General features: G+C 37.8%; 1 protein-coding gene across 1 annotated transcript; it reads left to right on the forward strand.

Annotated features, from left to right (window-relative positions):
* Positions 1–1,991: 1,991 nt before the first annotated feature.
* On the forward strand, positions 1,992–9,801 carry LOC123274945 (GATA zinc finger domain-containing protein 10-like). Its single transcript, XM_044742756.1, has one exon. It carries the CDS (start codon positions 2,539–2,541, stop codon positions 4,909–4,911), a length of 2,373 nt encoding a protein of 790 aa, XP_044598691.1. The 5' UTR covers positions 1,992–2,538; the 3' UTR covers positions 4,912–9,801.
* Positions 9,802–11,879: the final 2,078 nt, after the last annotated feature.

Consider the following 11,879-nt stretch of genomic DNA (forward strand, 5'->3'; position numbering starts at 1 on the left):
GGCAATGATACTGCTGCAGGCGCAATGAATTTCGCATTATCAGCGATTTAGATTTATGTTCTAGTATCGGAGTATCGTAAGGGAGCGTTGTACGTTGTACGCGGAACGTACAACCTAATTCGGATTACACTAAGAGATTACCGTCCACCGCAGATAATGCATTCGATATACTGCTGCAACACACGAGAAATCATTTCCCAGCACTGGGAATTATACGTCTCTAGATCAACTCTTCCTGCTAATAAATAACCATTTGTGTTAATCATTAAATCCTTTCAATTAAATCTGCATTCATCACTCGACTTTCTGCATACGCTTTATCATTGCCAATCAGATCGCTGATCCTTCAAATTTGCGGATTCGAAATTGGGCTGGAAAACAGCCACTCCATTCCTTACAATAGTGAATTATATGCGTATCATTTAATCTTTAAAATATTTCATTACCTTTTGTGATTATTAATATTATGATTATAAATTTTGATAAATTTTTTTTGTTGCAGGTAAGAACCAGAAACCAACATATAAACCATTAAACAAGATAGTAAAAATTCAACGAAGAAATAAAGGGGAAGGGTGAGAATGAAAATTCATTTTTAATAGAATCATATAGCGCTCCTACAAATGCACTTACACTTTTTTCCGTTGTTATTTCCGTTTATTTTATCAACAAGTGTTGTGACAATTGAAATCAGATTGATACTTTTATCAAAATTTATCTTCTGCTGTTTAAATATTTAGTTCCGAGCACAATTAGACTCTCAATATTTCCCCTAGTATTATTATTGTTATCATCACTTTAATTTCTATTAGATCGTAAACTCTAAAATAAAATGTCGCCATGTCTGAAAGTGAGTAAGCGTGTGAGTTATATGAAAATAATAAAAATCCCCGGGAGTATCCGCTATAGAGAGTATATGTATACAATAAACTATCCGCTGTAGAGTCTTGGGAGACACCACGGGAAGCCAGCGGCGATCGACGACTCGTGACCCACTTCCTCCTCGGCAGCGACCCAGATGCGGGGGTGCCACCACCACTCAGACAACCATCATCCACGACGATATCTCTCCAAGATATCTCTCTAGCCTCCTTTTTTTTCCACGCTTTCTCTTGCTTCTTTCGTCTCTCTCGATTCCCATTTAATTTCCCTCTCTTTCGCTCTCATTCCACTTGACGTCTTAATTAAGTTTGTTTTTTTTCTCTTATACCTATACTTATACCTGTACCTGACCCGAGCTTAGTCAGCCAAAGATGGACCAAATAAAACGCTACAAGCAAGCCTATAGCCAGACCCTAGTACAGGAACTGTATAATCTGAGAAGAAAGTTTGTTAAAATATTAAATAGATGGAAGTTTGCTAGCACGTAGGTTAATTGTAATGTTCACCGGAAGGAACCGTACCAACCGGACGTCCCAAAGTTTTGCGGTTCTGCACGTCTGCACCGAATTGTTGTCTGGTTCTTGTCTTGCTTCTACTTCTGATGACGGAGAGCATTGCATAGTAGCAGTTGCCTGAAGAGGACTTCCTTCTCCTCCTTGAATGTAATGTCAGAGGACAGAAGTACCAAGGACCACGTGTTAAATCGAATAAGAATACTAATCATTGAAATCCGCATTGGGACAATCAATTGTTCGATCAATTGACGGATTGTTTCTCTGCTTTTTAAAACCAACTAAGGAAGATAATGCTGGTTTGGAGCTGAAAAGAATTTCGGTATACAAGGGTGGAGAAGTGGGAGTGAGTTGTTACAGTGTAGTTGGTATGGTAGAAATATATAATATAGAAGACCGAATAGAAGAAGGGATGTCGGCGCGATGTCAGTACAGTAGAGAATAGAAGGGTTTCCCCCATGTGCCGGTGTTTCGTGTAGGATCGAGAGAGACCGAACGGCGCACGAGCGACTGAAGGAGAAAGGTATATAATACCTCCTGGTGAGGTGGTGGGAGCTCCAACAACACTGTGTTGTACCAGCAGAGAGCAGTGAATAGTGAGTGGTGATGGTAATGGTGGGGATCAGTCGGAACCAACTTTAGGTCCAGGATTAGACGGTGGCGGCTTGGATGCGCGCGATCAAACCTACAAACTTCAGTGTCGCTCGGACCGCGGCCACGTACTGTGGGCTGCGTTATAGTCCGATTCTTCCGGTTTTTGTTGTAGTCCAAGTGTTGCCGTATCGTGTGTTTGACTTATTGCGACCGCCGATTTTCTTTTTTACGGTTTTTAGTGGCCAGCTCGGTTGACCTGATTTGTTTTCATGCCGATGCCAGTAAATCGTTTATAAAATATCGTAACCGCTGACACGTAACACGACATGGGATGAATCCTATCGGTACCGGTAGAATAAAAGTGACCGTTTTTGTTTAATAGAGTTTTGGTTATAGTTTTGGTTTTTGTTTTGGTTTTATTTTCTGTTGTGATAAGAGGTTTGTGATAAAGTTTTTACCAACAGATTGGGTTATGTGCAATACCGAGCGTACTTTCAGTTAGATTGCTACGACAAGTAAATAAGATTGCCAAACGGTTTTGGATTGTAAAATGAGCCGCGCCTCTCAGGCCGGCTTGGAGGTGGAGAGATACATTGGAAGTTGTTTGATATCCTCGACACTGAGACCCACTTTGCAAAAGACTATTATCAATAATAATAACAATAATATTATCACTAATAATAATATTAATAACAATAATACCAATAATAACAATAATAACAGCATTATTTGCACGAACAACAACAACTGTACCAGCAAAAAAGAAAGTGTTGGCGTGAGCTTACGCAACCCACACTATCAGCAAAGCAACTATTCACCTAGCAGCAATGAACAGTGTCAGTTTGGTACTTGGACAGGTGCTCCTTTAATCTCCATGACGTCTAGTCCCCGGAGAAACAATCAGCGATCTTCTCCATCACCTTGTCAACAGCAGCAGCATTCACCGATTGAGCCACAATCACAGCCGCAGGCTCAATCTCAGCAGCATCAAACCCACCAGCAGGTTTCTTTGCACCTCCAGAACCGAAGTCCCCTGTCTCGTCTTGCGATTCACACGCAAGGGGCACCCTTAATTCTCGCAGGACGCTTTCACAATCGTGGAAAGCCGGTCAATTCGAACAATGTGATTGCCGCTCCTAATGTCAACAACTTTTGCAACGTTAATACCAACAGCAACGGCAACACAATGTCAGTTGGAAGGTGTCCCCCGGTTAGAAGTCTCAAGAATATCGTTGAAGTTCCCAGAAAGTTACAGTCCCAGCACCAGTATGTGTCCGGGTATCAGCATCAGCAGCAACAGCAACAGATTCAACAACAGCAGATGCAACAACAACAGATCCACCAACAGCAATCACAGCAGCAAACGATAAACCTTAAAAATGATTGTCACGGGAAGTTGGACAACAGCTCGGGGGCAAGTATCGCGAATATCGATTCGTTGAGCATTGCCAGTGACGAAAGTTCGAACAACTGTGAGAATAGTTTACCCCGGATAATAAAGCCCCGTAAGCGGAGGAAGAAGGATCGTAAGCCGACCAATGTTGTTACAACGGAAAACTCTAAACCGGAGGATAGAGACAGGGATAAGGATCTATCGATCTCGATGAATCCCGGTCTAATGCCCTCGGGGATGAACGGGGATCAATCTAATTTGGTTACACTTAAACCGTATGTGCCGGTTTGCTACGAGGCAATGAGATACGAGCTCCCCCAGCAGCAACAGCAGGGGACAATCCAGCACAGGGCCCACAGGAGGCCACCCGTCACCAGGGAAAGTTACTCAGGTAGAACCCAGACACCTATTCAGCAGGAGATTGTCGACACGAGGCAGAGCAGTAGGTATGCGCATCGACACGCGCAGGTGAAAGTGCTCGACGACAACCGGAATGTTGTGGTGCCTGTGCTCGTTCGCACGAGTACAACAGCTCTTGCCAAGGGATATCGCAATCACAATCACCATCCGCCCGCCAACAATAATAACAACAACACCACCAATAACAGTTGTAATAACAACAACAGTAATAATAATAATTGTAATAATAACAATACCAATAATAGTAATAGTAATAATTGCAACAATCGACTGGTGCACAGCAACCCTGGTAACGGACATCGTTACATCAACGGGTATGACAGTTGCGAGAAATCTGGGTTGGTTGATGACCCAGGATCCTGTCAATGCCGGTACTGCAACCCCTCAGGTCTCATCTGGGACGTCGATCAGAACGGGTACTCGCCCTTCCTGACTCCTCCTCCTACCAGCAACGGGAGCAACAATGAGTTTGTTCAATTTCCCCAGATACCTCTGTTCCTGTCACGGGCGAACCTTGGAGGGGGCTGTCATCAGGAGCCCTCCGAATTCTTTGACGTGGAAGACTCCCTCAGGGGACCTCATCATCACCAGCATCAGCACCACCAGCACCATCACCAACATCACCCAGTTCCTGTTGGAGCTGCTCGGGTAGGACACGAACGGCTGGAACCCACTGGGGGCGCACTCCTGAGACGAAGCTGGAGCGATCCCTCGAGCTACTTTAGCGAGCAAATCTGTGCTCCGAGTCGTGACGTCGGAGTAATTGGCGATCGAGGACAAACTGCTGAGACGCTTGCCAGAGGTAGGAGTTCTTGGCCCGGAAGTCCATCCTACGTGTCACTGGGAACAAACGCCTCGGGGCTGTCTGGTAGTCTTCCAGGTAACTCGGTTACTGGCCAGAGCCTGGAGGTATCGACCGAAATAGTCACCTCTCACAACGGGCATCGGGACCTGGAGATAAAATTCTTCAGTTCTTCGCCCAGCTCCATCCAACCGGAAGAAGAAAAATCACCATTCCCAGAGGACAACGAGGACTTCAGTGACATTTGGAGCTACCATGAGTCCAAGCTTCAGCAGGATTTTCGGACCTTGCTGCAGGCCGAAGAGTGATAGAGATTTTATTGAAATAAGTTGATGAAACAGGACATTGATTTTAGAGAAATAAAAACTGCAAACAAGTTGTAAATGTTAATGTGGATGTATGGATGGTTGTATATGTGTGTATGTGTGTATTGTAGCTTTAATGAGCGCATGAGAGTACAGAGTGTGCGATGAAAGCGAGATCGTTATTGGAATGAAATTGGAAAGCCGTCGGAGCGTGGAACAAGTCGAAAACCCGAGGTTGACTGGCTGCGAGAACGAGCGAAAACAGGTGGACTCTTATACATTTCACATACATTGATACACTAACATAACACAGCAGAAATGGATGTGTGAATGCATGCGTGCGTGCGAAAGTCTACCGCTGGCAGCATATTACTCATGACTGGAGCGGCAAACCTAAACCGTTAAACCAGTGCTCGCACTACATAACAAACTTACAAACGAAGGTTAAAACATACGAACGAACGAACTAACAAATTGGTGTAAACTGTACAGTAGTAGCAGTCGACAGACAACCACAGTGAAGTAGTAGGCTACAACAACTAGGGTTTGTAACTTGGTAGTGCATCTAGGTCTACACGACGGTACTTGTCTCTGGTCGTTGGTAGCTCGTCTATCTGTCTAGCTGTCTGTCCGTCTGTCTATCTATCTATTCACCGTCAGACAACCAATGTGTATGTATTGTGCATAAACCTGGTATAGTCTACGCACGAGTGACAACCGATGAATAAACCACCAAACAAGACGATCCTTGCCTAACGGTTTAAGTAGTAACAACCAATGTTACCTTCAACACCGTGTTTAATTGATGACGAGCGAAATCACGACTGTAATTGATCTCTTCCTTACTGTCATTATCATTATTATTATACTTTTTCAACACACAATATTATTATCATATCCTTAATCATGTGCACGCGAGTAATGAAATGTTCGCCTTTACGATCACCAAGATAATATTATGTCCTGCGTCACTCATTCGCGTGCGGACATTGATCAAGGTGTGGAAGCGTCAAGTCCGGCCTATTGCTTCTTCGTCATCGTCATTGTCAACGCAACCCGGTCAATCCTTTCGCAATTCATTTACCATCTATCATCAGCCTAGTACCTGAGATACACTATCAGCATACCAGTATCAGTATCAGTATCATCAACTTCAGAATGATTCTCACCCGTCGACCGAGCTCTATCTCTAGCTCCGGCATTTAGCTTAAGCGGCATCCACTTGTCTACTCTTGCACACACTCAACTCTCACATCCACACACGTACACATACCGCATGTAAAGGGTAAAACCAGCGTTTAATTAACGCATCGGACATGTTGTTCGCGTGATCGTCGTTAGTGTAACGTGGCAATTAATATAGTAGCGAGCATGGTAGCTCTAGGCCCAATGCTTTGACTCTATTCACCTTAAAGGAAACGCGAACGAGTATACCTACCTGGTACAAGAAAAGACAAGTATTACCACGTCTTATGTGATATGAGTTTCAACGTCGAATAATGACGCGTTGTCTGTATCGATAATCTACAGTTTTCAGCATACCAGCTCCGGTTATATGTCTGCTGTATGCTCTACCTTTAATGTTCTACAGCTCCTCTTCTCTCGGTAGCTGGTTCATTTCCGCTCCAGGCACATCAACTACACTTTCTTTTTATACTTGTCCTCTGGAAATTAATTATCCATCACTGGCAATTAATAATCTGTAGGATTCTGAAACTTCTAAATCATTATTAACGATCCACCTTTACTTGACGTCGTTGTCAACTAAACGGGGCCGATGGCCTTTATCGTATTATGTTAAATAATGGTACCGGCATTACGTGGGTCGGCAAACTGTTATAATTCGCCCACGTGTTTTCCATTCATACTATTTAGACTTTAACCCGTGTCCACGCCTGATATTTTTCGTTGTTTAAAACTTTTTATTAATTCGATATTTATAGTTCGGTATTTGTCATTCTTTAAAAGTTATTTGGCTTTCGACATTCAATCAGTCAAACTTTTATTTCGAATTGTGTTGTAACAATCGGGCACTAATATTCGATTATTTACATTCAATGGCGATTAATCTTATAACTAAAATTGATGGATTGGAACATCGACAGATAATTTATTTTAGTTTTAGCGGAGAAATTTAAAAAAATGAAGCGAATTATTATGAATGGTAATTGACTTTAATAAAATTTGCAAAATGGTTGACCTTGCAGAGCATTTTTTAAACTTTTTACTATTATAAAGCTCAAAACACTCGTAAATTTACCCATCAGTCAATTTTTTTCATTTTTTTTTCTCACATTTAAGAATTTTTTTAGAAGAGTGTTTTTTTGAAAATTAACAAACTGTGATATTTTTAGAACACTATGTTCCATCTTAACCTTTTTGACGGCATTCTACGCATTTTTTCAACCTCAAAAAGTGAATATAAGGTTTTGAGTCGATAAATTGATAAATTTCAAAGTTATTTCAAAAAAATGTAAGAAAATATTACTTCTTTGAATATCTTCGAAACGGCTCGACTGATTTACTTTAAAATCTTATCAGATGCCCAATTTTTCCAAATCTTTTATTTGCGAAAACATAAAGTTTAAATCTATCCTACAGTGAAGATATCAAGAGCATCAATTGATTTTATTAATAAACAAATTTCAATCATACATCCACCCTTCAAGGCCAAACAAACAAAAGTTAATTTTTGGTATTTCGGAAATATTTATCCATCCATCCGTCTCTTTATCAGTTAATTTGTTTGTTTGCTTGCTTACTTTATTAACTTAACAAACTAAACGAATCTGCTCCTCTCGATTTCTCGTTTTTCAAGGACAATCCAGTTGCCGTTGGTATAACGAACTTAATTTATAGTATACACTACACTAGTATCGAGAAATAGTTTCCACGCGAATGGATTTGTCGTAAACGAAGTAACCAAGTACATCGAGACAGAGATCTTGTCTGTCAATTCGCTTGGCTGCAGCGCTTGCGTGTCTCCAGGGTATCCATTATCCTCGTACTCGTGTAGCCTTACTGTTCGTACTACGTACTACATACGACATACTACTACTCTTACTCTTTCAATTCCACACTCACATACATGTATACGAACCCATGTGTCCATATCGTCGATAGATGAATCAGATTCATCGATTGCCAGAAGTAATCGAACGCAATCTTGCACCGACCACTTTAATCGCACTTACTCCAGCTTCACCTAATTACAGTCGAGTGATTGCTTCTCATATTTAAGATTTAGCAAAATATTCGACAAAAAAATGGTTCCACTGTTCGACTTGCCAGTATGAAATCGATTATTCCCACCGAGTTCTCGCTCATAATTTTTTTTATCATCTAATGCTCTGTAAGTTACATAACAAATAATGTACTACATGTATTTTACACATATGAATTAATATGATTATTGAATATTTACCGCGTAGGTATAAAACAAAAAAAAATATATATATGTAGTTTAAATATTCGATAAATATTATATTATATAATATTATATTATTCGGTAGATTACTAATCATACGAGTGGCAATTACTGAGTGTGTGATATAAATATTAATATTTGTACTTTATAAACAGACTGTGTTATATATATGAAATCTTGACCAAGCCGACTTATTAACTCGCTGTGCGATCGTCGCTTTGTCGTTTATGAATATAAATATTATTATTATTATTATTATAAAGATAAATTTAAACAACTAAATGTGTGCGAGGACGTGTAAGATCCACTGGGAAAAAATTAATGGTATTGAATTTAGCGGATATTGTTCAAATATTGGATTTTTCTTTAAAAAAAAAAAATACATTTTGCACTCGAAGTTTTAGAAAATTTTTACGTGTGCAAAATGTTTTTTACCTTGGGACATTTGAAAAATGTCGTCAGCTAATTTCAGTATCATAAAGAATAAACTTAAACTAAAAATTTTAAAAAAAATGATTAATGATTATAATGATAATTATTAATTATTCAGCATAATTAGAGTTTGCGCGCATCTAAAGTATAAACTTGCATGTAATTATCGATATTTTTCGTCACTATCGCTTGCTGTATATTTATTGTCGTTTTTTTTCTCAGTGTTTAGGTAAATTGTCGAAAAATAATTGTAGGTTACAAATTATTAATTATAAATGATAAGAACGACAATTAAAGAAAAAAAAAAAAAAAACATTGTGTAATATTGAATATTAATTAGGAATGTGTGTACATATGTAATAGTAACTAGATTCGGAATATATATATATTATATTATATACGATAGTATTTGCACTGATATCAAATAAATTATTTAGCTCGTTATTTTTATTTATAAATCCAAATCGCGTTTTCGCTTCTGATGGTGAAGCGATCACGCGGAAAATCAGTGAAAGGCAAAAAAAGAGAATAAAAATGAAAAAATTGTGGATCTTTTATAAATACGTAGAATAAAAGTACTAGTTTTTTTTCTCTCTGGCACCACAAGTGTAAAACGGAAGACGGAAGGGGAGAAGCGGTATTTTCGTTTATTCGTTTTCGTTTTACTTTTTGAGCTCACGGCAGAAAAGAGCTACAACAACTCTCGATGATTAATCACCTCGGCCCCTGTTGACGGCGGCCTAAGGCTAGATTATACACTCTCCTTTTTATCATTCGTATCAAATAATAAAAGGCTCATTCCGTAAGATCATACCGAGCGAAAATTTGCATGCTTTTTTTTTTATCACGCGTATCGCCGTTTTTCTCTTTCGTAACCATCACTTTCGTAATGACTTCATGACTGAAAAAAAAATTTAAATTACAATCCTGAGTTAATACCTGACATCAAAAACGAAGATGCGTAGAAAATGTTTAACTGCCTTATAAATAAGTGATTTTGTTATCGGCTTGATAATTATTTAGAAAAATATTAAGTATAAATGTTTGAGCACGTTCATGAGTGAGACTTTGTGGGAGATATATGTTTATTTTTAGACGACAATTGTAGAATTCTTGTTTTGAAAGATCATGCTACTGATTTTAATACCGACTTGTTAAACGTAAGCCGCTGAAACTAAAAAATTATCGGATCTCTGGTACTCTCCGTTCCATAAAAAAATTCTTAGTACTTTTCGGAATTTGTTAAAACTAAAATTTAGTTTTCTTAAACGGAGATTTAATTTTTTTGACATGAGCTGACACTATTTTTAATTGAAAAACTGCGACTTGAAACAAAAATTTTAAGTTCTTTATAGAAAACAAAATTATTCAAAGTCTTAGAAAATTGTTGGTGATAACTACTACTCAGTTTCTTGATCCGAGACCTAGAAACCAAGAGCTAATTCTTGAAAGAAAACTACCCGTTCTCTTAAATATAAGTTTTTTAGTCTACCATTATTCACTCACGAGCGTCCTTAGAAAAAGCTGAAGTGACATTAACGCAACTCAAGGCGTTGTCTTTGAATCTTCAATGCTATTTCTTCCATCACTATCGTATTGCCTGATTTAACTTGCAATTGTAATACAACAACACGACCTCGATTACCGTAAATGCAATATTAAATGCAAATAGCGGCGCGGATCGACCAAACTAATTATCCCTTTTTTAAAATAATACTCAAACAAAACAAACATTATTTTTTTTCTGTGTATTTATTATGTCTGCGGCGAGGCACTTTGCAAGTATAATTATCGTTAAATTAGCGGTGAACAAGGGCACTCGGCGCAAGAGAGACGGAAAATAGTACTGCTAATTGTAAAAGTAATATTGTGGGAAATATTATTTATTGATAAATAAAATATCCATTTGTTTTTCCTTTTTTTTTTTTGTTATTTATTTATCGTAAGCGTGCGGTTGCCTTGACACTGATTTTATGAATTCAATAAATATTAAAACCGATTTTAATAAATAAATTTAAATAACGGTTGATAAATAAATTTAAGATTGTGGAGGACCATGAGCGAATTCAGCGATCACGGACTTCGATCGTGGCCCGATTTGTGTAATTTTAAATAAATATATAAATATGAATATTGATGAAATTTCTTTTTAAATTCAATCTAATAGTTTTTTGGTTCACTCTTATCAATTTTTACTATTACTATTATTATTATTTTTATTATTATTATAATTACAATAAATATTATCATTATTATTACTATTAATATTATTATAGTTATAATTATTATCATAAAAAAATGTGTGTATGTTAGAGAGCGAGCAAGACTTGTCTTGGTGGAATTTATTCCTGATTTTCATCGATGACGTTCGTGTTTTTTTACTTATTTCATGTTAGACTTTTCTCTCGCCAGTATAAAATATAAATAAAAAAAAACCAAGTACACTGAAATAAAAGCATACTGTTTGTATAAAATCAATTTTGTTATATATTTATTTATTTATATTAGAAAATTACTTTACAACCCTCGTCCTGTTCCTATTTACTTGATCCAATTTCATTGAGAGAGACGGACGTTTATTAATTTTTTATATATATAGCAAATCTTGACTACAGGATCTGGTATGAAAGTTGTTCGCTAAGCTCAAAGGTAGTTTTGGCACGAAAATCCACGGTTCGAGAGTTTTATTTTGCTTTTGCTCCAGTTACGTCAAACTTGGTTCCACAGCTCTCAAGATTCTGCTAAGATTCTTCTCAGAGGATCTAGTGTATCCTTCCTGGTGCTGTCTCTAAAGTTAATTCATGACTCATGACACTTTACGAGATATCATTATCATTATTTTTCTGGTTAACATTGCAATGCTAATTTTTTTCTTCTTTTCAGTTCATTTTATTCAAAAATTTTTTGTTACGAACTTTTCTTGGAATTTGCTGCTAAAGTTTTGAAGTTATTAATGAGTCCAGGAATCGAGGAAATCCTGGAGCTGCTGGGTTCAAGAAGAACCATTTAATTTGGTAGAGGATTTTTTTTTTTTTTTTTTTTTTTTTTTCAAGAAAGTAAATATAGGTAAAAAAGGTTTTTTTTTTCACAATCTTAGGTACTAGGGGGGGGG

Source organism: Cotesia glomerata, unplaced genomic scaffold (genome assembly GCF_020080835.1).
Source record: "Cotesia glomerata isolate CgM1 unplaced genomic scaffold, MPM_Cglom_v2.3 scaffold_99, whole genome shotgun sequence".
NCBI classification, from domain to species: domain Eukaryota; kingdom Metazoa; phylum Arthropoda; class Insecta; order Hymenoptera; family Braconidae; genus Cotesia; species Cotesia glomerata.